The following is a 28,000-nucleotide window of genomic DNA, read 5'->3' on the forward strand; positions in this document are numbered from 1 at the left end:
TCATTGAGTCATCCATATTGGTTAATCATTGAGAGATCCTCCATTTTTTTTTATTGTGAACGGTTGTGGATGAAAGGTATTCAAAGACCTGCCTCATCTCAGCATTTGCTTTTAAGAGTGAGAGATGTGATCGTGAGTGCATCTTGGGATGACATTAGCAAAATGAACAGGCATTATCCTCCTTGGTATGGCATGCCTATTTCATAGGTTTGGGGGATTTATTTCCTTTGTCATTTTGATGAAATCATGTACTGGTTTGCTGTCATGGTGAGTATAGACAGATACCAAGGTATTGTAGTTAATGTAATCTTTGTATCTTTTTGACTGCTTCAAATCTCATTGCAAAATATGCTGGTTTGTGCATGTTTTTTTCAAAAAAAAATACTCTTCATGTAGTGGAGAGTTTTGTCATGAAATTGTAGAAGAGACAATCATGATGTTAAACCTTTGCAGATAAGACAATTGTGAAGTTAAATGGAATGTTTATTTTTTTAGGCTGTGTTTTTGTTTTGGATAAAAGAATCAAGATTTTAGAATCTTCATACCTTGGCTTGTTTGTCTCCTGCTTAGGAGTAATTTTGATAATCATCCGTCTCTCGTGTTAAGTGTATGGAGTCTTGGATAATGTGTTTTTCTCATAACCACACAGTCAAACCAGCCAATGGGATTGGAGAGTTTCTGGACACCTCTGTCTGCTTGCCCATCAACCCAATGAAATGTCGCCTCAGCTGCAGCCTGGGATACATGACAGATTCCTTGGGATGTAGGATATGCCGTTGCAGGACCGAAGGTGAGGATGATCCCTTGTATCCCTTTTCAAAGTTAATGATCACTTGGTTTATTGGAGTTGGTCTTCTCAAATAGACTTAAACCACATGATCTAAACCCATTTGGTTTAACTTTTAATTTAGCCTAATTGTCTTTTGGTCTACATTTCACATGGTCTAATATCTATTTAGTTTAATTCTGATAATTGTAATGTTTAGATGTTTACATGTAGGTTTATAATTTTCTATTCTGTCTACTTTTTATTTTGCACTTTGCCCAATGTATGATTAAAAAACAGTTTAAGCATTTAGTCTAGACCACATGGATATTTAAAAACTGGGTATATCTTTAATGGAAATTAGACAAAGCGCTAAGTGGGCTATGATTAATAGATAAAGTGCTTAGAGAAGAATTAGGATTAAGCCATTTAGGATAAGACCAAACGGAAACTAGTGGCATTTCACCTTGTATACAAATGATAAGGCTAAGAACGAAGTAGGACCACATTTGCAGTGTGCAGACTTGTAGAAATCACTCCTCTCATGTGTGTGTTGTTTAATTTACATTATTTGTCTGAACCATGAAACAATAGAGAATATATAATTCAGTATACAATGTGCAGTTATCAAGATAAAATAATGTACAGCTTTTCAGTATCCCGTGTCACTGTACATTCCATTGCTTTTGTATACAGAATGTTCAGTTTTTATGTGTGGTGTGTGAATGAACGTTTTAAGTTGATATGATTTGACAAACTGTTTGAATTTGTGCAGATTATCAATGTTAATGGTTTTCGTGGAGAGAGTTTTAGTCTTTGTAGGTTTCGGAATGGAAGATAGCCTCAAAATATAATTTATCAGTAATGGAAAATGTCATGGTTAAAAAATCTGAGTGAATGTGTGTGAGGTTGTACTGCATGCCTGTACATTGCATATACATTATCTTTGCTGTCTTCAGTAGATGTGAATCTATTAAGATAATATGTCTGCTTTCCCCGCATGTCACAGAATTAGCTTTGGATCAGAAATACAAATTCATTTTAGTTGAATGATGTAATGGATCATTAGGGTTTTATTGTCAATGTAGGCTATAAAGGCTGTTTTATCTTCATAAGATATGAAGTTACTAAGATAGCATGTGTTACATACATGTAAATGAAATGATGCTGCTTTTCTAGCACTCAAGGGGATTGGATTTGGATTGCAAATATACATCCATGACAATTAGACAATCTCATTAATGATCTACATATTAGAACCATTTTCAATATAGGTGATATGACTTTACTGACTTTAGAAGATGTTGAATTATTGGCAATATGGTACTTCATTCAAATGTCGGCTTTTCGAGTGCAAAAGGGATATGATTTTGGATTAAAAATACAAAATCATTTTCAAAAGATTTGATAGAGCATAAATAAGAGTTCTATTTTGAATGCATTTTGGAGCAATGACTGTGCTATCTTCTGAAGATATGAAGTTCTTGAAATATTATGGGGTGAGTAATTTAAATCGGCTTTCCCGGTACTCAATGGAATTCGATTCAGATACAAATAGCAATTTATTACAAATGGTCTTTTAGGTGATTTTTGTTTCATTACCAATGCAGGTATTATTGTCTTTAGAAGATATAAAGTTATTTATAATGGGGAAGTTAAGTGAAATGATGTCTGCTTTCATACACTCAGCTTCTGTTATTAGACTCTGAGGCCCGTTTTTTAAACCCTGGTTTAACCCTATCTAGGCCGGGGTATTTTGGGAGTTCATATGGCCGGGGGGGGGGGGGGGCCTCCCAGGCCCCCCCTTGGGATCTCGGCCATAGACAGCGGGATCGCGCCGAAAATTGGACGTCTGGGATATAATCTACAAAATTGTATAGTAATTTATTTCATGCGAATTTTTATTAAGTAATTATGCTAATTTATGCATAATTAGTATGCGAAATCATACTTTTTCCTCTAACTCCATAAAGAAAGCTCCAAATGTTCTAATTTTTGGCATAGAAACTATTTGTGGTGTTCTTAGCAAGTTTACATGAAAAAATTGTGATATCCGATCAATTTCTTATGTATTATATTGTTTTTTGCAATTTCTTATGTACGTATTTCTTTGTTTTTTGGACCCTTTGTTTTTCATTGTTTTTTACAATGAAATTTGTTGGGGACTCTTCTAAGATCATAAACAGCATTGGTTGAAAACACAATTTACATTGATTTTGTACATGAAATCACGTTTTTGAGCAATTTTTGGTCTGACATGCACTTACATAACGTTGGGTAATTTCGAAATCGTGTACCTGGGTGACGCAAAATTGATCTCAAAAGTTGCGCAAGACTTGAAAGTAAAAAGTCAGCGAGCAGCGCGGTCAAAAAATTTGCGCGGCGAAAATATCGTGCGACTCGGAGGCCCCCCCCCCCCCCGTCCTAGATAAGGTTAAATTTAGTGCTGGTTTACAGTTGTGGTCTAAGTATGAATAGACAATCGATTGTGGCACAACAGATTACCTGATTTTGTTTTGTTGATAATTTATTAACATGGGTGATATTTGACATTACTGTGCCTAGATGGTGTCTCATAATAATCTGTTCATAAGGTAAGTACAACTTTGCACAAGACTGGGAAATGTTCTTTGGTACTAGTGCAGTCAGCTACAGTTGTATGTTGTACATAAGAATAATATCATTTAGCGTAGACATTACCGACTTCACAGAAATTCTAACAGAGGCCCTGTTACAACTAGTAATATAGCAGTGATGCCTGATGTCACAACAAAGGGTTATTTACATCTTTGGTTGATGTTTGACATCACAATCCTAAAGATGTGACTGGGTCACATGTAAGTGCTCTGTTAGCACTAACAACATTTTTGTGCAGCCTGTATAGGTCACCAGTTGTGGGCAAAGTTATGTGTAATTTGCAACCAGCTCAGTGAAATGGCCCCCCCTGCAGAGATGCTACCCATTAACCTGTTGACTTCTGAATTCTTGGATTCCCATAGACTTCGTACAGGGACCACCCGGTTCGAGTAGGCAATGGGTTAATTTGATTGTTAGCATATTTTTTAATGTTTATATGTGCAGATCAAGAGTGTACTCCAATCGAGGCATGTGGCCTCTATTGCCCTCTTGGCTATGCAACAGATCATCTAGGATGCTATGTATGCAAGTGTCTACAGAGAGGTTTGTACAACTTTGATGATAATATTATTTTTCCAGTCAGCAAAAAGGCCAGATTCATCCAAATCATCTCGTGGCTAAATCCTCCTTCTTGCAAAATCTCGTGATTCGTGAGATTTTCTTTCTCTAAGAATTAACCTGTTTTAACCTCAAGTTAAATTAAATATTATTGCACCATCAGATAGAGTAAATGTTACTCTTTCATATTGGTCTTTTATTTTGTATACAATATTTGGTTAAATAAGTAAATTTCTGGCCTGAAAATGTGCCTCAAAACTGAATTTTCTTCCTCTGTTTTCTGTTGCAAATTGTGCAAAACTTTTTGTTTTGAGCCTCAATGATATCTATATCACCATAAAGCTGAACTTCTGTTCTTTCTCACAATGCCACTCTTGATATGCGACACCTTTTAATCGGGTCATGATCACACTTTTCCCACCAAGGTACAAGACGAGATTTCTGAAATGTTGTACTTGCATGAAATCCAGAGTTCTGATTGGCTGGATAAGGTTCACAGAGATTACCACATGGGAAGTGTGACCTTCCCATGAACCCATGCGCTGGAACCGTTGCAATTTGCTAGTTTGTGGTCTCTTTGACCAATCAGAGTGCAGTATTCTTGTTTTCAAGCTGCTTTATGTACTTGGCCAATGAAAAGTGTGATCTTGACCCGATTAAACCAATTCTTATTTTGAAACCTAAACCATTTTAAAGCATACATATCCAGCTTTATCATGATCTAAAAATCATTTGGGCTCAAACAAAAATAAAGTGTGAAAATAGCAGCTTTTTTCAGGTGAAAGTAATTATTTTGTAGCATATTTTAGATCAAAATTTTAACCTATATTACAAAATCTTTGAATAAATTCAAACACATGACCTGAAAGAATGATTCTTTTTCTTTACAATGTCATACCTGCCAACCATTCCGATTTTGGGGGAATTAAACCGATTTTTCGACCTCCATTCCGAATTCCGAATTATAAACCCAAAATTCTGATTTTCGGGTTAATCAATATAGTGTTGAAATTATTGAAACGGCTGTATAATGCGACTAACGCATGCACGGTTGTAAGATGCGACTAACGCATAAACGACTGGACCGCACGGCTACGCAAATGCGCTAGCTTCACGATATACACAGAGAGCGACTTAAAACGGCGCGAACACTGCTAAGAGCGCAGTTCCATTGCAAATACATGTGAAAATTAACGAGCATACACGCTACGGCAGCACTTAGGGCGCTACATTTTGAGGTGTTGTCGTTAGCGTTGACTTCCGGAAAAAAATGGCGGCTGACATTGGCTAGCGAAAGAGCCAGTTTTTAGTGAAGACATGTTTTCATAATCCACGAACATCAGAAAAACCGTGAAAAAGTAACCTTTTTAGACCCCTTGTTTCCTAACTACGATGTTAAGAATCACCGATGGTGATATTTTTGACGCGAAATATGGTGATTTAGGTAAGAAAATTTTACTTTTTATTTGAGGTTTTTGCCCATGTCGCCGGATGATTTTGTAGTGTGGGAGTGAGTTAGTGATGTAGCTTACACATCTAGAGTGTGTTGGTGATTACAGTGGTATATTGCTGAGTCTGCTGATAATATGAACGGCAGGTCGTTGAACACCGGCCCCCGCCCGGCCGCGTACCGACGCAATTTAGTTAGATCTATCCCTACGCAATTTTAACATTGATCTGTACTTTATTTTTCGAATAATTGTCAATTTTTTTAGGAAGAAAGATGATCAACTTTCGATCTCGGGTTGAGCCTTCGGCGCCGAACGCCAAATCTACTTTGCTTGCTTTGCTTGCCTAAACTCCTGGCGCCCGCCCAGTGGCTGCGCCTCAGCCTCCCCGTCTTACCGGCGCACCGTAAGTGCATTGGTGGGTGCGGGTCGGGCGCATGCAGCCGTTAGTTTCGGCTCCGTTTTTGTCATGGTTGAAAATCTGCTTTCTTCTACCAACAAGCACTTATCCAATGTAGGTTATGATATAACCTTGTCCTCAGTCAGTAACCCCTGTGTGGTGAAATAACATGAATAAGACAATGTCAATGTTTGGCTTATTTTCTCTTATTGCATGATTGATAGGCTTGATAATAAATGTTAGATTTTTTGGCTTGTCAGTTTTTAATACAGTAGGGATAACTTAAATCTAAATTCATCATAAAATCTTGAAATTATCTTTTGTCTAATTAAAAATAGAATGTGTGGAGATGAAAATCTGCATCAATCTCACTTTCCACCAATAGAGGGCCTCACAAAAATATGCTCAAAATCAAAGTTTTTAGAGAGCTCTGATGAACAAGAAAATTAACCCTAAGTCTATATAGATTTAAATGAAAACATATCACACCTGAATGAAACTGGGTGGTTTTTGTCACAAAAGTGATATTTTAAAAACCTTTTTTTTTTAATTTTTAATTGATGAATAAAGGTAGACTCTACATGTAGGTCATCCTCTGGTGTGATAATGAGGGTAAATTTGCTTTAAAAAGTGTAGGGAAATGCTACTTTTACATGCTGAAAATGCAAAGAGTCCCTACCGTTGGAGCGGGCCGGACCGGACACCCGCTCGGCGCCGACGGAACTTTGATACTGATTTTTTATTATCAAAGGTTGGCAGGTATGCAATGATACCAAATTCATGAAATTCGATGCACAATTAGAGCAGCAATGACTGAATGAAAAGAGGTGTTTTGGTCCGCATCAAGCTCATTAAATATGCAAAACATCTCTAGTCATGAATATCACTTGGATGAAAGAAGCCACTGTCTTGGGACCTGCCGTCTGACTGTTTCTCTTTGCATCATCCATATTAGTCATCTTTCTATGACATTTTTACATACTTAATAAATGTGATATGAATTTTTTTTCAGAAAGTATCGTATGATTTATCAGAGTAGCATTTACTATTTTTGTGATTCTAAAATATTCCAGGATTTCAAATATGGCAGTGGCCAATTAACAAGTCACAATCGTTTTCTTATTCAACAATTATTGTTTGTTGTATGTTAGCTTAAAAATGACATCCTTTTCATTTTCTTTAAGTGTTGGTTTTTATGTATGTTGAGGGTCTGGGTATTCATAAAACAAGAAGCAAAAGCAGTTTGGAAAGCTTTTGCTTTAAAAAAATATTGTCTGACGTTAGTTGCAAATGATTTATGAAAGTAATTTGCAAAGTTCTTGAATTTGTCTTGTCCCCAAAAACAAAAAATAACCCGTCATAACTTACAACCACTGGGTATAAAATTGTACGAGAAAACTGGCCAATGTGAAACTGATTAGTTCTTAATGTATTATAATATGAATAAGATGAATTTTTATACTGCAGCCACTGTATAAATGTATTTTATTTATGATCTTGTTATCTAGATGGCACAGATGAAATGTTTCTACCTCAGTTGACCCTGTGTCCAGTAATCCAATGTCCATATGGGTGTTTGTTTGGTTCAGCCACTGACCGCTTGGGTTGTCCCACATGTGATTGCCAAAGAGGTAAATACATCAGTGAGACTGTTCTGTTAACCTATTGGCTATATAATTTCAACTGTCTTCTTACCAAGCCTATGGAAATACGATGCTCAATAAATTATTGAACTTGATGCCTTTGCTAGAGTTCTTCTTTGCTGTCCATAAATTGATAATGCCGTTTTAAGTTGCAGCACCACATAGGAATAGTTTAAAAATTAAAGTTAATTTATCTTTCTATCATTGGGTTTCAAAACCTGGCCGAATTTTATTCCTTGATTAGATAAAAACAATATCCTGTGTTAATGTTGTGAATTTTATATCACTCTCACATTCAACATTTTTAAACCGATTTTTTTTGTCTAGGAACAAATTAATGAATTAAAAATTTTAATTTGTATGTAAAAATAAAATGAGAGAAAGTCTGTCTTATCAATAATGAATGTCGTTACTATTTCCTTTCTGAACTATCACATTCTTGTACTATTATTGACTCTCTAGTTTTTTATGTCAACTCATGGACCAATGAGCAACTATCATCTTTGATTGTTTTGTATATTGTGTTTACATTTTTTCATTTGCCAGGAATTCCCTTAGATTTCTCAAGTTCCTGCACGTCCATGCACTGCCCATACGGATTTTCTACCGATGATACTGGGAATAAAGTGTGTAAATGTCGCCTGCCAGGTATTCGGGTTGCATTTTTGAAAGTCCTTAGTCTATGTATGGAACTTTGTCCCATGCCATGCAGTGTTTATACTGTTAGGTCGCTGTGGGATAAATCTGTTTATAAGTTATTCTTATGAAACTCCACACTTTGAAGGAATGTATGTAGTATTCCAATTATTTGAAATTTTTGAATGAAATTGTGATTTTTGATAATGTGACTGAAGTTGATGTGACATGTGTGCCCTGAAGACTTCTGCTAAAATAGCTTGGCATGGCGAAAAACCATTATTGTACTCAGGTCTGATTTATTTTATGTTTGTGATATATTATTGTTTTGTGTTCTGGGCCCATCCTACTAAGAGTTGCAATTGATCCAATCAACCATAACTATGGATAGCCAGCAACGTCAACTTCTACAATGTTTGTTCAAAATATTTTCTAGATATGATGTCTTTTTATACATTAACTGGTTCCCTGACAATACAGTATGCTTCTCTTTGTTTGTAAAGGACATTTTGAAAATATCCTGTGGAAAAAATAATGATGCTGTTGGACTTCCATAGATTTACAATTGATTGGATGAATCGTAACTCTATGTAAGACGGGGGCCCTGGTTGGCATTTAGTCAGCATTTGTCATCAGAAAAGCTGTCATATATGACTAATTTTTTGGGTTTGATTGGTGAACCCCCTTTAGTGTTTAGAATGTGTGGACATTATGTCATTTATTTACTCTATAATATCTCAGTTAGTTCACATCTTCTGAAGATAGAAGAGATATATGTTACCATGGTAATTGTCTAAGAATGGCAACTTATTGAGTTTTGATTTCTTCATAAAATGGTCCACGGAATATCAGTTTTACCATGACTCATTTTGGAATATCAAAGTCACTATTGATTGTAGGATGAATATTCAAATAGGGAAAAAGCATACTCTTTTTGCAATTAGTGGTTAGCTATTCAACAGTCTTATATACCGGTCGTTGTATAGTATCTACAGACCTCTGTTAATTTTTTCAGTCAGCATTGTCTATGCAGTGATATTAGAAAGAAGCTAGCATATCCAAGAAGTATTAGGCATATGATTTTCTTATTATCCATTGCTCATTTGAGGAATGGTATGGTAAATTTGTTGCATTCCCAGACTTAACCATAATGACCTTTGAACTTTGAGTTGGATAGTCTACACTAAATCAGAGCTTTCCCACAGGAATCCTGCGTCTTTTCATTGCCTATCGTCGCATTTGATCTTTGCAAAAGAACCGATGTAGATGCGGTATGCATGAGGTGAAGACTATTTTGCAGGAATCTTGCTCTAAAGACATGCATCTCTCCTGCAGCCCCATCGAGTTGTCCAAGATGAAATGTGAAATTATAAATATGAAAAAAAAAATGATTCCTACAGTTAAGACAAGATTCTGGATTTAACTAAGATTTAACACAGGTTAAGAGTGGGGAATTTGTTAGCCGATGTAAAGCTTCTACCAAGAGTGCAATATTATTTGCTAATATTGACCAGGTGGCATTTTGCATGCAACTTTAATAGATTTATTATTTTTCATCAATATTTAACGTTTTATCTGGTGTTTTTTTCCCAAGCTCTTTGCCCATGCATGAGGAACTGTTCTCTGGAATGTACGATTGGAAGACTCTCAGATGCCCATGGATGTGAAATTTGTGCTTGTAAACCAGAGTTTGGTATGTTGAGATCGAAATGCATTTTAAATTTATTCAATATATATTTAGGATTGGTTAAGGTTCTTTTAAATCTGTATTTGCAATGCTTTAAACATCAATGGTTCTTAAATTTCAAAGAATCTTTTAGTTGAGATCAAAGTACCTGAATGTTATTTATGTCAAGGTGTATGAAATAATTCAATTTAAAATTCCATTCTGAATGGACCATTTTTTGAAAAAGTGAATGTAAGTCCCTCTCTGCTTGCTATACGCTGTGATTGCTTATTACAAATCTTGAGAATGTTAGTAGGCAAAGTTTGATATTGCACTGCCTGATTTTCATTTAAATACTTTATAGATTATTACTGTTTGATGGTTTTTAACAAACAAAAATCATGCTCTCTTTAGATGTCAGTGGATGCCCAGTCTTGACTACGGCCAACTGCCCAGAACTGGACATGTGTGCTTATGGCCTGGCCTCATCATTACCAAGTGGATGTGAGATTTGTGTGTGCAAGACACCGGGTTAGTCATAAATCTCACCCTATCAAATCGTCGGCGGTCATCCGAACCTCCGTATCACACATACGATGGTGCAAACCCATTTCAGAGAAAATCGACTTCAAAGTTTACTAAAATTTTCACACTTAGTTCCCCAGCCTTACAATATATTCATTGCTAGAGAGATCTAGAAAAGTGCTTGACATTTGTATCTTTATTTTTACACAAAATTAAGGACCCGAGAAAATATCGCAATAGAGCTACATGGTTGTAATTTCGGTTTGAGCGGCTTAGATTTTCCCTGTACAAAAAGGCCATAGGGAAAATGAGATACGACGTTTTGACTGACTGCAATTTCAATGCGCGCGATCAGTCAAAATGTATCGCTTATTACGTGCAAAGTCAATGCAGTGTCCAGTGCCAATATGACGGTTCGGCTGACATCGCGGTCAGTCAAAACGACGTATCGCTGTGTTATAGTACACGTTTTCTATGGGATTTGCGCATTTTATTAAACATTTGTATGGCATCGCCTTGAAAATCCTCTCATATCTCAGAAAATAAAATAAATTGCTGCCTAAAAACTTAGTTATGAATAGAGTAGGACTTGTACTTTTATTTTCTGCAAAAATCTAAAAATCGATTTTTCGACCAAAATTGACTGATACGACAGTTCGGATGACTGCCGACGAAATGTGTTAGTAAGTTTTTGTCTCACCTGCATAGCAGAGTGAGACTATAGGCGCCGCTTTTCCGACGGCGACGGCGGCGGCGACAGCGGCGGCGACGGCGACGGCGGCGGCGGCGTCAACACCAAATCTTAACCTGAGGTTAAGTTTTTGAAATGACAGCATAACTTAGAAAGTATATGGACCTAGTTCATGAAACTTGGCCATAAGGTTAATCAAGTATTACTGAACATCCTGCCTGAGTTTCATGTCACATGACCAAGATCAAAGGTCATTTAGGGTCAATGAACTTAGACCATGTTGGGGGAATCAACATCAAAATCTCAACCTAAGGTTAAGTTTTTGAAATGTCATCATAACTTAGAAAATATATGGACCTAGTTCATGAAACTTATACATAAGGTTAATCAAGTATCACTGAACATCCTGCATGAGCTTTACGTCACATGACCAAGGTCAAAGGTCATTTAGGGTCAATGAACTTTGGCCGAATTGGGGGTATCTGTTGAATTACCATCATAACTTTGAAAGTTTATGGATCTGATTCATGAAACTTGGACATAATAGTAATCAAGTATTACTGAACATCCTGTGCAAGTTTCAGGTCACATGATCAAGGTCAAAGGTCATTTAGGGTCAATGAACTTTGGCCAAATTGGGGTATTTGTTGAATTACAGCCATAAATTTGAAAGTGTGTTGGTCTAGTTCATAAAACTTGGACATAATAGTAATCAAGTATCACTGAACATCCTGTGCGAGTTTCAGGTCACATGATCAAGGTCAAAGGTCATGTAAGGTCAAAGAACTTTGGCCACGTTGGGGGTATTTGTTGAATTGCCATCATATCTCTATAAGTGTATTGGTCTAGTTCATAAAACGTGGAAATAAGAGTAACCAAGTATCACTGAACATCTTGTGCGAGTTATAGTAGTTTTCAAAATCAGCACTGCTGCTATATTGAATCGCGTGATGCAGGTGAGACGGCCAGAGGCATTCCACTTGTTAGTGTTACTTGATTTATTAGAACAAAGCAGTTAAAATGCTTCTTGTGCGATTTTTAAGATGTCTGACTATTATGCAACATTTGTGGAGTTTACTAGCATTCATGCCTGAAGACTAGCAAGTCTCCTTCAATCAAAACTTAGATCAACTATTTTCCCTTTTGAAAATCAGAAGAAGCATAACACTTCAGATGTTTAAGTGTTATACAAGTGTTGTCAAAGTGTTATCCAGCTCACACTCTAAAAGAACACCTATGGTCTATGTGAAATGCTTTGCTAGAGTATATTTAAGTTTTGTATAGTGATTCAATGTAGAAATTATGGTTGAGTATAATCTTTGTCTATCATTATTATGAGAGAATTTAAAAAGAATTCCATGACATCTTCCATTCTACTACAGTGACAGACTGTCCTCCCATAAGCAGAGAGGCATGCCAGCTTAGATGCCAGAGGGGATTTGCAACCGATGAGAATGGCTGCGAAATTTGCCTTTGTACGAAATCAGGTAAATGTAAAGGATCCCACCTAAAAATCTTGTCATCAATTTGTTCAAAACTAGTTTAACCCTAAAAGGACTGGGCTATTTGAGATGTATTGAGGACGGGGGGGGGGGGGGGGGGGGGGGGGGCATGATGGCCCCCTTCTGATCTCAGCGGACGTTTGCGCGATCGTGCCGAAATTTGGCATGCACATTCCTTACCACATCAACTACAAGATAGTATACAAAATTTTGAAAATAATTATTTTTGATTTATTATGAATAAAATATGCAAATTTATTCATGAAAACATTATTTGCATATTTAACACCCAATTTCACTTCAAATTTTCTTCTTTTTTAGCAGATCTCATCTTTGCAATCTAATTCAAAGGCTTCCACAAAGTTTTTCCTTATGTATTTCTTTGTTTTTAGAATTTCCTATGTATTTTTTGTTTTTCATATTTTGTTTTTCATTGTTTTTTCAATGGAAATTATTACAGACCATTTAACAACTGAATCAAACCCTAAATGAATTGAGCAGACCAATTAGAATGAAAAATAATCACCCTATTATGTATTTTATCTCCATAGACTTTGTACACAAAGTATAAAAATGAGCCATTTTCGGCATGACATTGTCTCGTAAAAAGTCATGTGACGTCGCGATGCTATACCCGTATGCCGCAAATTTGGTATAAAATTTTTGCAAGACTTAAAAGAAAAAAGTCAAAAAATTTTGCGGCGCTATCTTTTTGCGTTTTGGAAACATCGCCCGAAGCGTCGTGGGGGGGGGGGGGGCATCATGGCCCCCCAGTCCTTCTAGGGTTAAGACATTCATGAGGACCAAATGGTTTTCAGATCTGACATTTCCTCACCATGAAGGATGATCACTTAATTTGGAAAATCATGATGAAATTGGTATTGTTTTAAAATTTTGTCAGTAAAGATCTCCCATTGCTGTATCCACAGGTGATACGAAACCTAATCACATGATCATATTTATGTCATATAGCCTACCATTTCTTTGGTGATGAATAAAATTCTCAGCTATTTTTTTTTATCCAAATCAGCTACAGTTTGAATTCATCATTGGAGATTAAAATTCCCACTTTTGATGTTTATTTGAATGGAAAATTCAATATATTAGAATTTTGTTTAGGGTTACAGAAACTCCACTCCTGTGTATGTCAAGACTCTATATTTTTGGTCTCAGCAGAAAATTATGTGGATTTTGTTTTGCCTGAGAAAGGTTCACCAGTCTTGCATAAAGTTATGTGTAACTCACAAAGAGCTCCATGAAACAGCTTCCAAGTGTGTTTTATTTTGATAGAACTCAAGTATTAAAATATCTTTGTAATTTCTTGTTCATTTAGATGATGAGTGCAGCACACTTGTATCAAGTCAAACATGTTCCAAAACTTGTCTGTTTGGTTTAGCGACAGATGCAGATGGTTGCCCTATTTGTTCTTGCAAGATCCCTGGTGAGTTTTTGACCAACTTGTTTGATTAAGTGAGCATGTAGAAATTTAATTCTAATTATTATTGGAAATTTATCAATCTAGGAATCTTAAATTTTTATATTTTAAACTGATATAGGAAATATTGTAATTTGATGTTATGCAGAGCAACAGTGACTGAGTATAGTGGTTTCACCGTACACCATGTATTCTTTCGTGGGCATCTTGGTCCTCTATGCAAATTTTTACTTCCTTGTGGTTTAAATATCAGATGTATTTACCATAATTCACAGCAACCCCAATTAAAATGATCTTGGCCTGGTAGGAAAAGCAATAAAAAGGAGTGAGCGAAGGCTTACTTTGATGTTCTCTTTATAGAATACAGCTCACAAATGAACATGAGCTATGAAAAAAGGGGGAAAAAGCTTCAATATAGATGTAGTCAGATCTGCTTGGCTAGCACAACTGAACAATTATTAAAAATTAGTCTTATCAGTCTCATTACAGTAATTGTGTATTTATTGATTGATTGCTTTAATTCTGTACAGCTGTTCACACTCAAAGGGATCCCTTTCAGATCAAATCTTTGATGACCACACCCTGTCCACCTGTTATGTCAGTGAATTGCGCCCTTGTTTGTTCTGAAGGGTATGCTACGGATCAGGGATGTGAGATATGTGCTTGCCAAAAGACAGGTGAATTCGAATTTTATTATTATCGATTATTTGTCTGTATTGTCACTATATCATCAAGAAGTATACATTGATATTGTTTGTAACAATATAGGGTTCCCAGATAATGTAATGATAGCTAGACAAAAGGAATAGGACAACTGTGCCTTAGACCATGAAAGCAATGATTTATCACAGGTTGATTCATAGGTTTTTACTAGTCGCTGCTTATGGGAACGATGTAACATTATTGCAACTGAATGATATTATGATCTAACTACTTTTAATGTTTTTGTCTCGCCTGTATAGCAGAGCGAGACTATAGGCTCCGCTTTTCCGATGGCGGCGTCAACATCAATTCTTTAATAACCGAAGGTTGAATCTTTTAAATGACTTCATAACTTAAAAAGTAGGCCTTATATGCACCTACATGTAGTTCATGAAACTTGGACATAAGAGTAGATTGTGCCGAAAATTGACACGCAGTTTGTCTAGGACATAATCTACAAAATTATATAGTAATTTATTTTATACAAATTGCTTAGATTATTCTTATTTGCTGCGTAGCTATTCGCTATATGAATATGCTATTTAGTTTTTATAAAGATGCTACTTCCATAAGTAAAGTCAATTAATTTGGATAGTAATAAGCTGCAGATTTTATTCATTTTCCCACAGTAGGTGAAAGTCAGGTAATATGAAAGTACTAAAAAATATCATTTGAATGTCTAATACATGTATATTTCAAAACTAGTAATGGCAGAGGCATAAATTTGAACTTGCAAGACCAAAACTACTATATATTAGATCTGTAGTTTGTAATAATTTGTAAGAGATAGATATTTATTTATGCTATGTGAAATGAAAATATGCATACATTCACAGAAAATTTATGCATCTTTTCATATCCTCATCAACTGCAAGTACTGAAAGTTGGAAGTACCCCAAAAACTGATAATTGATTAAATGATATAACTGCAATATCTACTCATCGACTCGAAGATATAAATTTGTTCTGAATATGAATAGATGTGCATATATTCAAAATAGTTATTATATTTTCAGATGGATGTCCAGCCCTCAATGTCCAACAATGTCCCTTACTGGATAGCTGTCCTTATGGGCTTTCTACGGACCACCATGGGTGTCAGACATGCAGTTGCAGACAGCCTATTGCCTGTCTTCCGACCTCTCTTCAAAGCTGTTCAATTCCTTGCCCCCGAGGTCGGGCAACTGACAGTGATGGTTGTGAAATATGCTCCTGCAGGAATACAAGTAGGTTAGGTGTTTAAGATTGACTTTTTTCCATCTTCAATGTATTCTAAACACAATTTTCATGCAAGGTGTATGGTAAATTAAATGGATATACTCTTGTGATGGTACTGCAATAGCCACCACTGACTAGATGTAGTTCAGTGACGATTACCATTATAAAAGTGCTTCTTAGCCAATAAAAGCATAGGATTTATTATTTTTCAATGTCAGTGAAATAAAAAAAAATCTTGAAAATGTGTCCCAAAATTTTTAACCATTCACAATAACAAACTGTTTAAACTAATCATTTAAAATTGTGAAATTTCATGTAAAAGGTTTATATTGTGAAATTTGCATGTAAAAGGTTAAAATTATGAAATTGCTTGTAAAACAATGTAATAACTTGTACGCCACTACATCCCACCGCTGCCACTGAAATTTGTGTCAATAAGATGAGAAATTAAATGGGGGTGTTTCACATAGAGTGAATTATGACTGAGAGTAGCACTTAAAATCTCAGTTGTGCATGGTAAACAAAAAGCATACCACATTGGTCAATTAAATCATACAAAGAGCATGCATACTACTGCGTATTAATAAGATTGCATGTTACAAGCCATGTGCTTGTCAACATTTAAACATGACTCTAAGTCGCCCTTAATTCTTTGTGAAGCACCCCCTATTTTCTAATTGGAAAAATGTGAATTGGAAAATCTTAAGCGATAAAATATAAGGATTTTTATGAAGCACTCTTCAATTCCTAGATTGAATTGAATTGGGTAGTATATGACAAACCAATTGAGATACATGTAGAAGGTTAGAATGGTGAAAAAGTGATTGATCTATTTGACTAGGCTTCATCTTATTAACATAATGTCTTTCACTAAATGTTAATGTTGTACCATTGCACGAACTAGATCATTTACTATTTGTCTTGTACAATAGCACAGAAGAAGAGATATTTATGATTATAAGGAAAGATAAGTCTTTTTAGGCTTCAAAATAGCCCAGTGTATTTTGGATTATACATAGGTAAAGACACCAAAAGTATATGAAAATTCCACAAAATAACAAAGTTATGGCCAAAAAATGTGATTTTCTAGAGAAATTGCGGCCATCTTGGATTTTTGGCTGGCACACATTTTTTTCACACCCGAGACCAAAAAAAATTCATTATGAGGTGGGGTAAAAGGAACATATAAAAACTGTTCCCTCAGCAAAATTAAAAATCACCCATTTATAGCTTTTTTCTTACTGAAAGTAGATTTTAAATAAGAGTAATTATAATTTTTCTATTTTAGGTACTTCTTGCCCAATTGTTAACAGAAGAAATTGTAAGAAGGCTTGTACATATGGATATGCAACCGATGCCGTCACACTTTGTCAAGTCTGTATGTGCAAGCAGCCAAGTGAGTAGAAAAATTTGCTCGATTTTAAATGGTGAAGCTTATTTCCTTAGTTATATGGAAAATATGTTGAAGTTCTTTCATTATAAAGGTCAAGTCCACCCCAGAAAAATGTGGATCTGAATAAATAGAGAAAAATCTAACTAGCATTTCGCTGAAAATTTCATCAAAATCGGATGTAAAATAAGAAATTTATGGCATTTTGCAGTTATGCTTATTTTTCACAAAGCAGTGACATGCAAATGAGTCAGTCAATGATGTCCATCACTCACTATTTCTCTTGTTTTTTATTGTTTGAATTATACAATATTTCATTTTTTACAAATTTGACAATACGGACCAACTTGACTGAACCATATAGCATTAAACAATGCTACTTCTACATGTTCAGAGAGGAATTAATCATTGTTTCACTTGACAATGAGGGGAAAATTAGAATATTTCATATTTCATATAATGAAATACAAAAGAAATAGTGAGTGGATGACGTCATCAGTCTCGTCATTTACATACCGACCAGGATGTGCATATAACTGTTTTGTGAAATTAAGCGAAACTTTGAAATGTCATCATAACTTTCTTATTGTACATCCGATTTTGATGAAATTTTCAGTGTTATGCTGGTTGGATTTTTCTCTTTTTATCAAAATCAACTTTTGGTTAGGGTGGACTTGTCCTTTAATAAGCTTCTCACCTCTACAGAAATACATCTAGTGTGCTACAAGCTAGTAACTAGCTAGCTGACACAGCTGGCTGACTTCATAAGCAATCGCTAGCTAGCAAACAGTACGTACCCACTAAAAGATCGCATACTTATTACAAGCTTATCTGCTAACTGGTCACTAGCAATCCATAATTTTGAATTTTTTGTGAGGATAATTTGATATAGAATACTTAATATCTGGCATCCTCTTGATTGAAATATTTGCATAATTTCTAGTATTATGATTGAGATAAAAATAAACTGAGTTAAGTTTCAATTACACTTGTAGATGTTCTGATCAATGATAATTAGATTCCTAATTATCTTCATAAATTTTTTTGAATTATTTACTTTGTCAATGATATCATACACTTTAGTTTATATTTTACTGTTATTGTGTTGTCTATAGGATAATTATTCTCATTTCATCGATTCCTCAAAAATTGAATATGTTATCTTTGAACAATTTTTATATTAGTGATAAATTCTGATTTTAATGTTATTGAACTCATTCATTACTTGTGTAGAACCTAAGTTACACTTTTATCTTTTATGTATATATTATTATTTTATGTTAACAGGACCATGCTGAATAATAGTCAATTTGAGCTTGTTATCCTGTATAAAGATATTTAAATAAATAAATAAATGAATGAATAAATAAATAAAAAAATAAATAAATTAATTAATTAATATATTAATAAAGATATTTAAATAAATAAATAAATAAATGAATAAATGAATGAATAAATAAATAAATAAATAAATAAATAAATAAATAGATAAATTAATAAATCAAATAAATAAATAAATAAAATGAATGCAATAAATGGCTACCTTCAGAAGTTGTAACTCTGGCGACAGGTTTCCTTGTCAGGATGCACTGTTTATGCTGGTAGCATGCATGTTTCTTGAAGAATTTCCATTTATTTTGATCTTTGTAAATACAGCCGAGGTACCCATAGCAATCACATCCTTCAGGATATGTGAACCTGTCAATTGCACCAATAACTGCCCGGCAGGATTTCTCCATGATGATCAAGGATGCCCATCCTGCAATTGTAAAGAGGAAGGTAAATGTATACTGATAATAACAATGCAGACTGTCCTCTAAGGAGGTTTATCAGTTTGCATGCTGGAGCATTAGTCTTGATGTATAAACCTTTAAAAACTGAAGTGAAATTTTAAGAATGTCGCTTGATTAGTTGGGAAATAGGAATTATTTAAAGTGTACTATAATCATGTGAGTCATTGGGAAATCACTTGTGAATGTTCAAAGAATAGAAGTCAATGATATGACTGCATAATCAAAACAATGCATTCTGGATAAAGAATGGGGGGGGGGGGGAGGGTATTTCACAAATATATCCGTCAGACTGAATGTTACTCTTAAAATTTCATTGTGCATGTAGTATATAGTGCAAAATTGCAACATCAGCGTGCAAAAGGTTGAGCTACCTTGTCAAAAATCTGTACCGCATCCTTTAGCAGGAATCCTGCTATAAAGGCACTATATGCATCTTTTCATAGCAGCTTTCCTGCATTCCTCATTGTGTTGTCTATGATAAAGTGTGAAAATTGATAATGAGAGGCTGCTTGTGTGGTGGGGTCGCCATGGTCTAGTGGTTACGACTCTCTTCTTTCAATCAGAGGGACATTCAAATCCCAGCCATGGCATGTTTTCATTCAGCAAGAAATTTACTCACATTATGCTGCACTCAACCCAGGTGTGGTGAATGGGTACCTTGCAGGATTAATTCCTTAAATGCACTGAGCACTGGAAGGCAGCCCGAGCTTAAGCGGGGATAATAGTAATAATGCACCTCGGAATAGATTATTTCTAGATAGATGGTGCTATATAAATGCCTATTATTATTATTATTACTGCGTGAAAGACGCAGTTCTTTCTTTTGACGAGGCACCAAAGATTGGAGAAAAATTGGGGTGAGACATACAAAAGTGCTCATTATGTTATAAAATTTCCCAACATTTAACTTCTATATATGCTCTTGTATCTTTGTTTTTAGGAGTAACATGTCCAGACCTACCAATGTCAGTCTGTCCTCAGCAGATGCTCTGTCCTTACGGTCTTGGCATGGATTCAAAGGGATGCCCCATCTGCTTCTGCAGAGTAGAATGTAATGTATAATTATATTAGATTTACTTGCTATGACGGAGATACCATGTATAATGTTAACCATTGATAAACAAATGCTAATAATATTGACTGGCATTAATTTTTGTGACATATACCTACCCATATTGCCTTCTTGAAGACCTTGAATGTCCGCTGGCAGCTTTTTGTTATTGAAAGTCTGCACTAAATCATGGTTTATAAAAAGAAAACGACAAGTAATGCAGGAGCCGAGTATACAGGCGTTGGCTGCTTTGCTGCCCAAGTTTATAGTCTTCCGCATCAGACGTATTGCTGATGTTTTGCGTAATAGCATCAGACCTGTAGAGGCAAAGGCAAAAGCTGAAACCTCCAACTGGATCAGTAGGTTACTATCTGATATGCCTGTCATATATTGGCTTACCAGTGTGTGTTTTCCTTTAACCAGTAGAAACAACTGTGCCTCTCATAGGAGTTCATTCATCTTTAATATGTTGTAATGAACTTTAATCTTTGAACTTTTTAGCTGGATGTTACCCTGTCAGCCCATTGACCTGTGATCTTGACTGTCAGTATGGCTATGATACTAATAAACATCAGTATCAGCCTCTCATAGCAGTTCATTTATCTATAATATATGGTACTGAACTTTAATCTTTGACCTTTTTAGCTGGATGTTACCCTTTCAGCCCATTGACCTGTGATCTTGACTGTCAGTATGGCTATGATACTAATAAACATCAGTATCAGCCTCTCATAGCAGTTCATTTATCTATAATATATTGTACTGAACTTTAATCTTTGACCTTTTTAGCTGGATGTTACCCTGTCAGCCCATTGACCTGTGACCTTGACTGTCCGTATGGCTATGCTACTGATAAAAACCAGTGTGAAACATGCAGATGTAGAATATTTGGTGAGTGGAAGGTTGAATGTATGATGGAAAATGATGAAAGTCCATGTTCTACTTGTGGTAAATTGAAACAAAATTTACTCTGTTTGATATAATGAAATATTCATCTAAAGAACCTTAACAAGATTTTAAGCAACTGTTAGCTGTAGTTTTTAGTGGTAATTTCACTTGGCATCTTTTCCATTCGGATTTCTAAATTTCTGCTTAGACAAATAAATGTGGGGAAAGCTGCATTGAAATCTTGCATGATGTGGCAAATCTGTGGATATGACTTTTGCTTGGGTACCTGATTTCTGGGGAGCATTTCATCAAATTTTCTGTCCAAAAAGTTGTCAGGTCTGAGGTATTTCCTTGATATTGATTTGCTGAGAGGCTCTGTTACCATAATAACTGTCACATAAAACAGTACTTGTCGGATAAAACGTTTGACAAGTCCTTTCATGAAACGCTCCCTTGGCCCTGACAACATCTAATTCAAGGCTTTTACCATCTTTAAATAATACTGGAGCCCATTGTAGAAAGAGTTGTGTTTGAACACATATTTTAAAATATGCATGTCATACATGCATGCCTTATATTGGTGGAATATCCAGTTGCGTGAGATTTTAGAGACAAGTTTCATTGCAACACTTTCTGCAACGGAGCACAGGGCACATCGGGCCTTTTGTATTTTCTAATTTATTTCCAGGCCGAGTGAGTAAAACTAACTGTTATGCATGTATTTGACTATTGGAATGGAAATTAAAGGAAAGGAGATGTAAAAATATACTGTAGTTGTATATTAAGTCTTTATTTATGGTTCAATAAATCTAATTGGATGGTTCATGCACATTATCTTTTGCCAATTTTCCTCAGTCACCATTATACAACATTACACATGTCCATTTTCAGGAACAAGTGAATGAACATAGTATATCTTTTTTAAACTGCTTATCTTTTTGTTTTTAGATGCCGCAATATGTAACCTCAATGTCTCATCAACCTGCCATAAGAAATGTCCATATGGATTGGCTACTGATAGAAGTGGATGTGAGATCTGTGTCTGCAAAAATGAAGGTACACAGTGAAACCTCTATATAAAGACCACCCGATGGGATCAAGGAAAGCAGTTTGTATATGAACAGGAGGTCTTTATGGACATGGTCCTTTAACCCTAATTCTCCGGGGGGGGGGCATAATGGCCCCCCCCTCGACAATTTTCGCGATATATCTGCTGCGCAAAATTGTTTAACCTCGCCGCTCACTGACTTTTTACTTTCAAGTCTCGCGCAAATTTTGAGACCAAATTTGTGACGCCCGGGTACGCGGTTACGACATTACGCAACATTATGTAAGTGCATGTCAGACCCAAAATTTCTCATAAACGTGATTTCATGTACAAATCCAATGCAAATTGTGTATTTGGCCAGACTTCATAAATGTATCATTATTTCTACTTTTACCGATTAAACTTAATTAATTTTGCCTTGTTTATGATCAGAATTAAGTCTGGAACGATTTCCATCGAAAAAACAATAAAAAACAAAAAGTAAAAAAACATAGAAATACATAAGAATAAAAAAAAACAATAAAATACATAAGAAATTGGTCTTGGTACCAGAATTTTTTTCATTCACAATTGTTAGGAATGCTATAAAGAATATTTTCACCAAAAAATAGCATTCTAGGAGCTTTATTTAGTGAATCAGAGCAAAAAGTATGATTTCATGAATGAATTAGCATAATTAATTCATATAAAATAAAAATATATGAATTCAGTGAAATTTACCAATGCAACTGCGTAGATTACGTCATTCTCTACCATCATGCAAATTTTCGTTGTGATCGCGCAATCAACGGCTGAGATCTTAAGGGGGGGGGCCATTATGGCCCCCCCCCGGGAATGACAAAAATCAAAATACCCTGGGAGATTGAGGGTTAAACCAAGGCTCCATCTTATGAAGAGTTGCAAAAAAACTTAAATCAAATGCAAAGTGCAATTTATTTTCTCATCTCTGAACTTCCCAATTTTTTATCCATCGTAACTCTTCCTATTACGGGCCAAAATGTGGGTTTGTATAGAAAGATGGTCACTAAAGAAGGTTCGATTGTGATACCACTATCACATACACATTTTGTGGGCATTTCGTGGTCTAGTGGTTCTGATTCTTGCCTTTCAAACAGAGGGATGGTGTGTTTTCCTTCAGCAAGAAATACAATATATATCCACACTATGCTGCGCTGAGCGCCATGGAAAAATCCAGCTATTATTATCATACGCCCACCCGGATACAGGTTGGGACGTATTATGGTATCACGCTCGGTGTCCGTCAGTCTATTAACTTTTTCTTGTAAACGTGATAACTTCCATTTAAGTAAACCTAGGCTCATATAATTTGGTGTGTATGATACTACCATGGATTCCAGGAAGACTCTTGAGTTTGAGGCAAAAGGTTAAAGGTCAAGGTCACAGTGACATGTTTTCATCTTACCCTTCTGAAGTCAGTGTAAAAGTGATAACTGCAGTTTACATGTTATTTAACCTAGGCTCATATAATTTGGTGTGTATGATACTAGCATGGATCCCAGGAAGCCTATTGATTTTGAGGTCAAAAGGTCAAGGTCACAGTGACATGCTTTCATCTTCCCCTTCTCATGTCCTTGTAAACGTGATAACTTCAGTTTAACTTAACCTAGGCTCATATAATGTGGTGTGTATGATATTAGCATAGATCCCAGGAAGCCTATTGATTTTTAGGTCAAAAGGTTAGAGCTCAAGTTGCCACTTTTCACTTCTCTGGCTTGACCAATAACACCATTTGCTGCATTAAAGGCAGGTGTATTATGTGCTCACCCCAGCGACATTCTTATTATTATTATTATTATTATTATACACAGTCATATCCTTTAAATTTCACTTCTTTGGTATCTTCTTATTTAAAATGTTGATATTTGTATTATAAATCCAAAAAAATTAACAATCATGATTCCTTTTTCACTTCAAAATAGGTTGTGTTATTTCTGAATATGAGTTGTGTAGCTTTTATTTATAAACACACCTAATACACAATGTAATGAATATGTAAGATACATCAATGAATACAAATTTTTGCAATCTTCTTAACCCAACTTTTGAACATTTGAACATGGTATTATGCTTAGAGGCTCCTTTTCTCTACTAAAAAAATAGATCTGAGATGAAGCCACATGGCCTTATTCACTGAAATCTTTTTCAATACCAATGTCCGCGATGCTCAAAGACTCCATTTTAGAAAGGATTACATTTTGTTTTCAAAGGCAGGTCGGGTATTGTTATATTTGTTATTATTGATATGCAGTACAACAGCCTTGTCTGGATTTTTTAATTATTTTAAGAGTATGAGAGCCGGGTCTGGTTGTGTTATTGTTGTAATAATTATTAATGTTATTATCGTCATACAGTACAAGAGCTGCATGATTCTGCTACATGTATTGATATTGTTGTAATATTTGTTAGAATTATTAATGATGTACAGTCCAATAGCTGGGTCCAGTATTATTATTTTTGTAATTATTGTTTGTATTATTATTGACATACAGTGCGAGAGCCAAGTCGGGTATTGTTATTATAGTTATCATATATGTTATTACTATACAGTGCGAGAGATAAGTATTGTCACACTCGGGCCAGTGATAACATGTACCCCAATTACCTGTGATATGAATTGTGAGTTTGGATTGGCCACTGATACCCAAGGCTGTGAGGTCTGCACCTGTAAACTACCAATGACAGGTAAGGATTCATGCATGTTTTTTTAAAGAAAATGTTAACCCTTTGACTACAGAGTTCTGCAATTCCTATTGACTTTGTACATGGTTGAAGAACAAGGGACAACAGTTTCACAGTTATAGCTTTCCTTAATGCACTACACTTCAAGTAGTTAATTACGAGATACCTTTTTTTCAGGGGACCGTTTCGTGGAGCGATGCGTAAGTTGTGTAAAAGTTATCTTGTGCTGAATGAAATAAAATATGAAATAAGTTTTCCCTGTTTTAACAAAATGGATGGACATTTTCTATAACGCTAAGCAAATTTTAATATTGAATATTCATTCAGATGCTTTTTGAAATGAGAATATCGGATTTAATTGTAGCTGATTGGAAACGACATGATTGACAGTCTGAAAAGGTCACCAGTCATACGTAATGTTGTGTGTAACAGCACATTTAGAAACAAAAATAAAACATACAGCCAAATTTTCTAGAAACTTCACATTACATATAAGTTTGTACTTGAAATGATGTCATTCAAACATCCATAAGATAGGCAATGGGGGATACATAACCTACATATTGAATGGGTTAGTAATATTTATGTGTAAGTGCAATCTTCAGTAATAATAATGTCATGTCTATGCTGCTTCTACTGGTATTGCAGTTATATTTTTATTCATGTAAATCAAAATTTGCCAAAGAAATCAGTCCCAGGCCCAAGTAGACACCAGAGATGTGAACTGCACATCTCCCCATTTTCTTTCCCTTTTTATTCAATATAGAAATTATTGTTTGTTCATCTCATTTACATTTGAGTCACTATACATATTTTTTTTCTCTCTTAGCATGCACAGTTAATTTGTATTGGTACTTTTGTTGACTTTATCATAGTGGCAGCCAAGCTATGTTATTAATACCAAATGGCCCAAGTTATTATCAGCACAAATGCTTATATCTCATTCGGATCTGAAGTAGCAGGCAGGCAATCCGGATTTGCCACGTCAGTTATGCTAATCTCATTTTTTATTCGTTGTGATAGGAGAGTGTACCTGTATGTTTCATACACCATGCCGTTCATGTATTGATTGACTTTTACAGTGGCTGGAGTGAAAAAGGCAAGATAAAAAATTAGAAATCTTTTGCACTGCAAGGCGAAATGTAGTATGATGATGTAATATATGCTTTACAATATTTATCTTGCTGCTCACTGTAGTTGGTTGGTGGAGGCATTATGTTTTTGGTCGTCTGACTGTCCGCAATCTGTTCTTGCCATTTGTAAAAACTTCATGTTTTATTAATTGTATATACAGTGTTAATGTAGTGGGTGTACCTGTTGCATACATGTATAGTGTATGGATTATACCTTTAATGCATTGATCGACATTCACCGAAGCTGGAGCTGAGAAAGCAAGATAGCAACATTGAAAGCTATGGGAAAGGTAATGTGATAATGTAATATTTATATCTATTTCTATCGTTATATTATTATTATTAATTTGATGTATTTATTTTTCAGATGATGGCTGTACAAACATTACAAGAGCAGTATGTCCTCTAATGGATGGATGTAAGTTTGGCTTAGCGACAAATGAGTTCGGATGTTCAATATGCAAGTGCAAACAGAGTAGTAAGTTAAAACCATCATTTTATGAGATGTGATCATTACCATCATTGCAATGTTTTTAGACCATGTGTAAGTTTTTAGAGTATGTCAGTAATTTGGATTACAATCTTTCACCTCATTGAATAATTGCATAGATAATGTGTTTATTGGTATGGACAGTAGCACAAAAGTAATGACTTTTCAAGTCAATGCAAATCATTTTTTTGTGTGGGAAATATATGTCATCAATTTCATTTTGTATTTCTGACTGAATTAATTTATAGTATTTCACTGCAAAGGTGGGTTGAACATGTTTCATGTGATGTTGTAAATAAAGTAGAAGGGGAGTTTCATCGGAATATATGTATTTTGACTTAATGTTCATAATGTACTTTGAATTCTTTTCTGCCAATGTAGTGACTCCTCTTAGCTATTGATACTTCATATTTGTAATTCTATATGTACTTCATGGTGTGAGCGGCACATGTACTGTGAAGACTTCTTCCCCTCCGACTTTAATGATATTCCAGAGACTTAGAATTTTATCTTCTTTTCATATTCTTTTTTTTTGGGTAAAAAGTTGTATGTAACCCTCTTCCATCGTGTAGTCTGTCCTGTTTGAATGGCTTAGCAACTGATGCAAAAGGATGTGACATTTGCGTGTGTAAGAATACATGTGAGTATTACCAAGGGGCCTGTTCACAAGACTTATGAGAATCTTTTTTATAACCCTCTCAAGTATAAGGGGTGCTTTATGATAATGAGACAGACTTAAAATTTGTATGTATGTTCTGGGTTGCATGTAGCTTGTAAGATTTAATTGATTCTATCAACCCCCTCCCGTGGTATGAGAGTACAAACATATTAACAATAGGCTACATGATACAAAAACATAAGTGATGACATGTACATGTACAACCACAGAAATTAGGACTGACACTGCAGCATTGGTTGACCACCCTATGCGGATGCGTAAAGCTCGTTTATCTACCAACAAACATTGGCACTTTAACATAAGCCCAACATGAATTTTAGTGAAACACCTCTAAGATTCTATGTATCTATATTTGTTGTCCCTTCAGTTTTGTACTTATTATTTGACTGGTACAATGTGTTTTTACATTATTTTCTTGATGAAAGGAGAATAATATGCTCTTTTGTTTCCAGTGTTATTCATCAGTATTATTAATGTTTGTCACTGAAGTTCAGAAAACACTTTATTATCCATTACACATAATGGAATAAAAACAGTACACTTTGTTTGAAAAATTCAAAGTACTTTGCTTTAACTTATGGGTGGCTTAATGCTTTGTAAATAACATAAATTGATATAAAACTGACACAAACAAGTACATGTGTTGTCTGTCAATGTGTCGCATTGGCTGCTGACTATGAACTGGATAAATTATTGAGGTTTGCAAGTACTGTATTCTGTGTCTATAATCTAATAGAAAAATAAAAACATTGTCTTGATTCAGTCCTAATTTCTGTGAAAGTTGTTTTTTTATCCAAGGAAGCCAAACATTTTAAGTAGGGAGATATTCTGATCAATATTTGTATCCATTCATGTGACCATTTTCTTACAAAAAGACTAAGTACATGTGTTACTAAGTTATAATATCAGTAGTTACATAAATAATTATAATAATTACCACATTTTATGATTTTGTCCTGTTACTTTACTAATCCAAAATCATGAAAAACAGTTTATAGGTC

General features: G+C 35.1%; 1 protein-coding gene across 1 annotated transcript; it reads left to right on the forward strand.

Moving 5' to 3' along the window:
- LOC129281470 (cysteine-rich motor neuron 1 protein-like) lies at positions 1–28,000 on the forward strand. Its single transcript, XM_064113450.1, has 19 exons — positions 1–267; positions 650–790; positions 3,848–3,946; positions 7,318–7,440; positions 7,999–8,100; positions 9,683–9,781; positions 10,169–10,285; positions 12,353–12,457; positions 13,806–13,913; positions 14,438–14,584; positions 15,626–15,835; positions 17,116–17,223; positions 18,874–18,996; positions 19,951–20,061; positions 20,563–20,676; positions 20,851–20,952; positions 21,898–22,005; positions 24,566–24,700; positions 26,198–28,000. The coding sequence occupies exons 2-19, from the start codon at positions 712–714 to the stop codon at positions 26,338–26,340; spliced, it is 2,133 nt and encodes a 710-aa protein (XP_063969520.1). The 5' UTR covers positions 1–267; positions 650–711; the 3' UTR covers positions 26,341–28,000.

The sequence above is a fragment of the Lytechinus pictus genome, chromosome 18 (genome assembly GCF_037042905.1).
Source record: "Lytechinus pictus isolate F3 Inbred chromosome 18, Lp3.0, whole genome shotgun sequence".
NCBI lineage: Eukaryota > Metazoa > Echinodermata > Echinoidea > Temnopleuroida > Toxopneustidae > Lytechinus > Lytechinus pictus.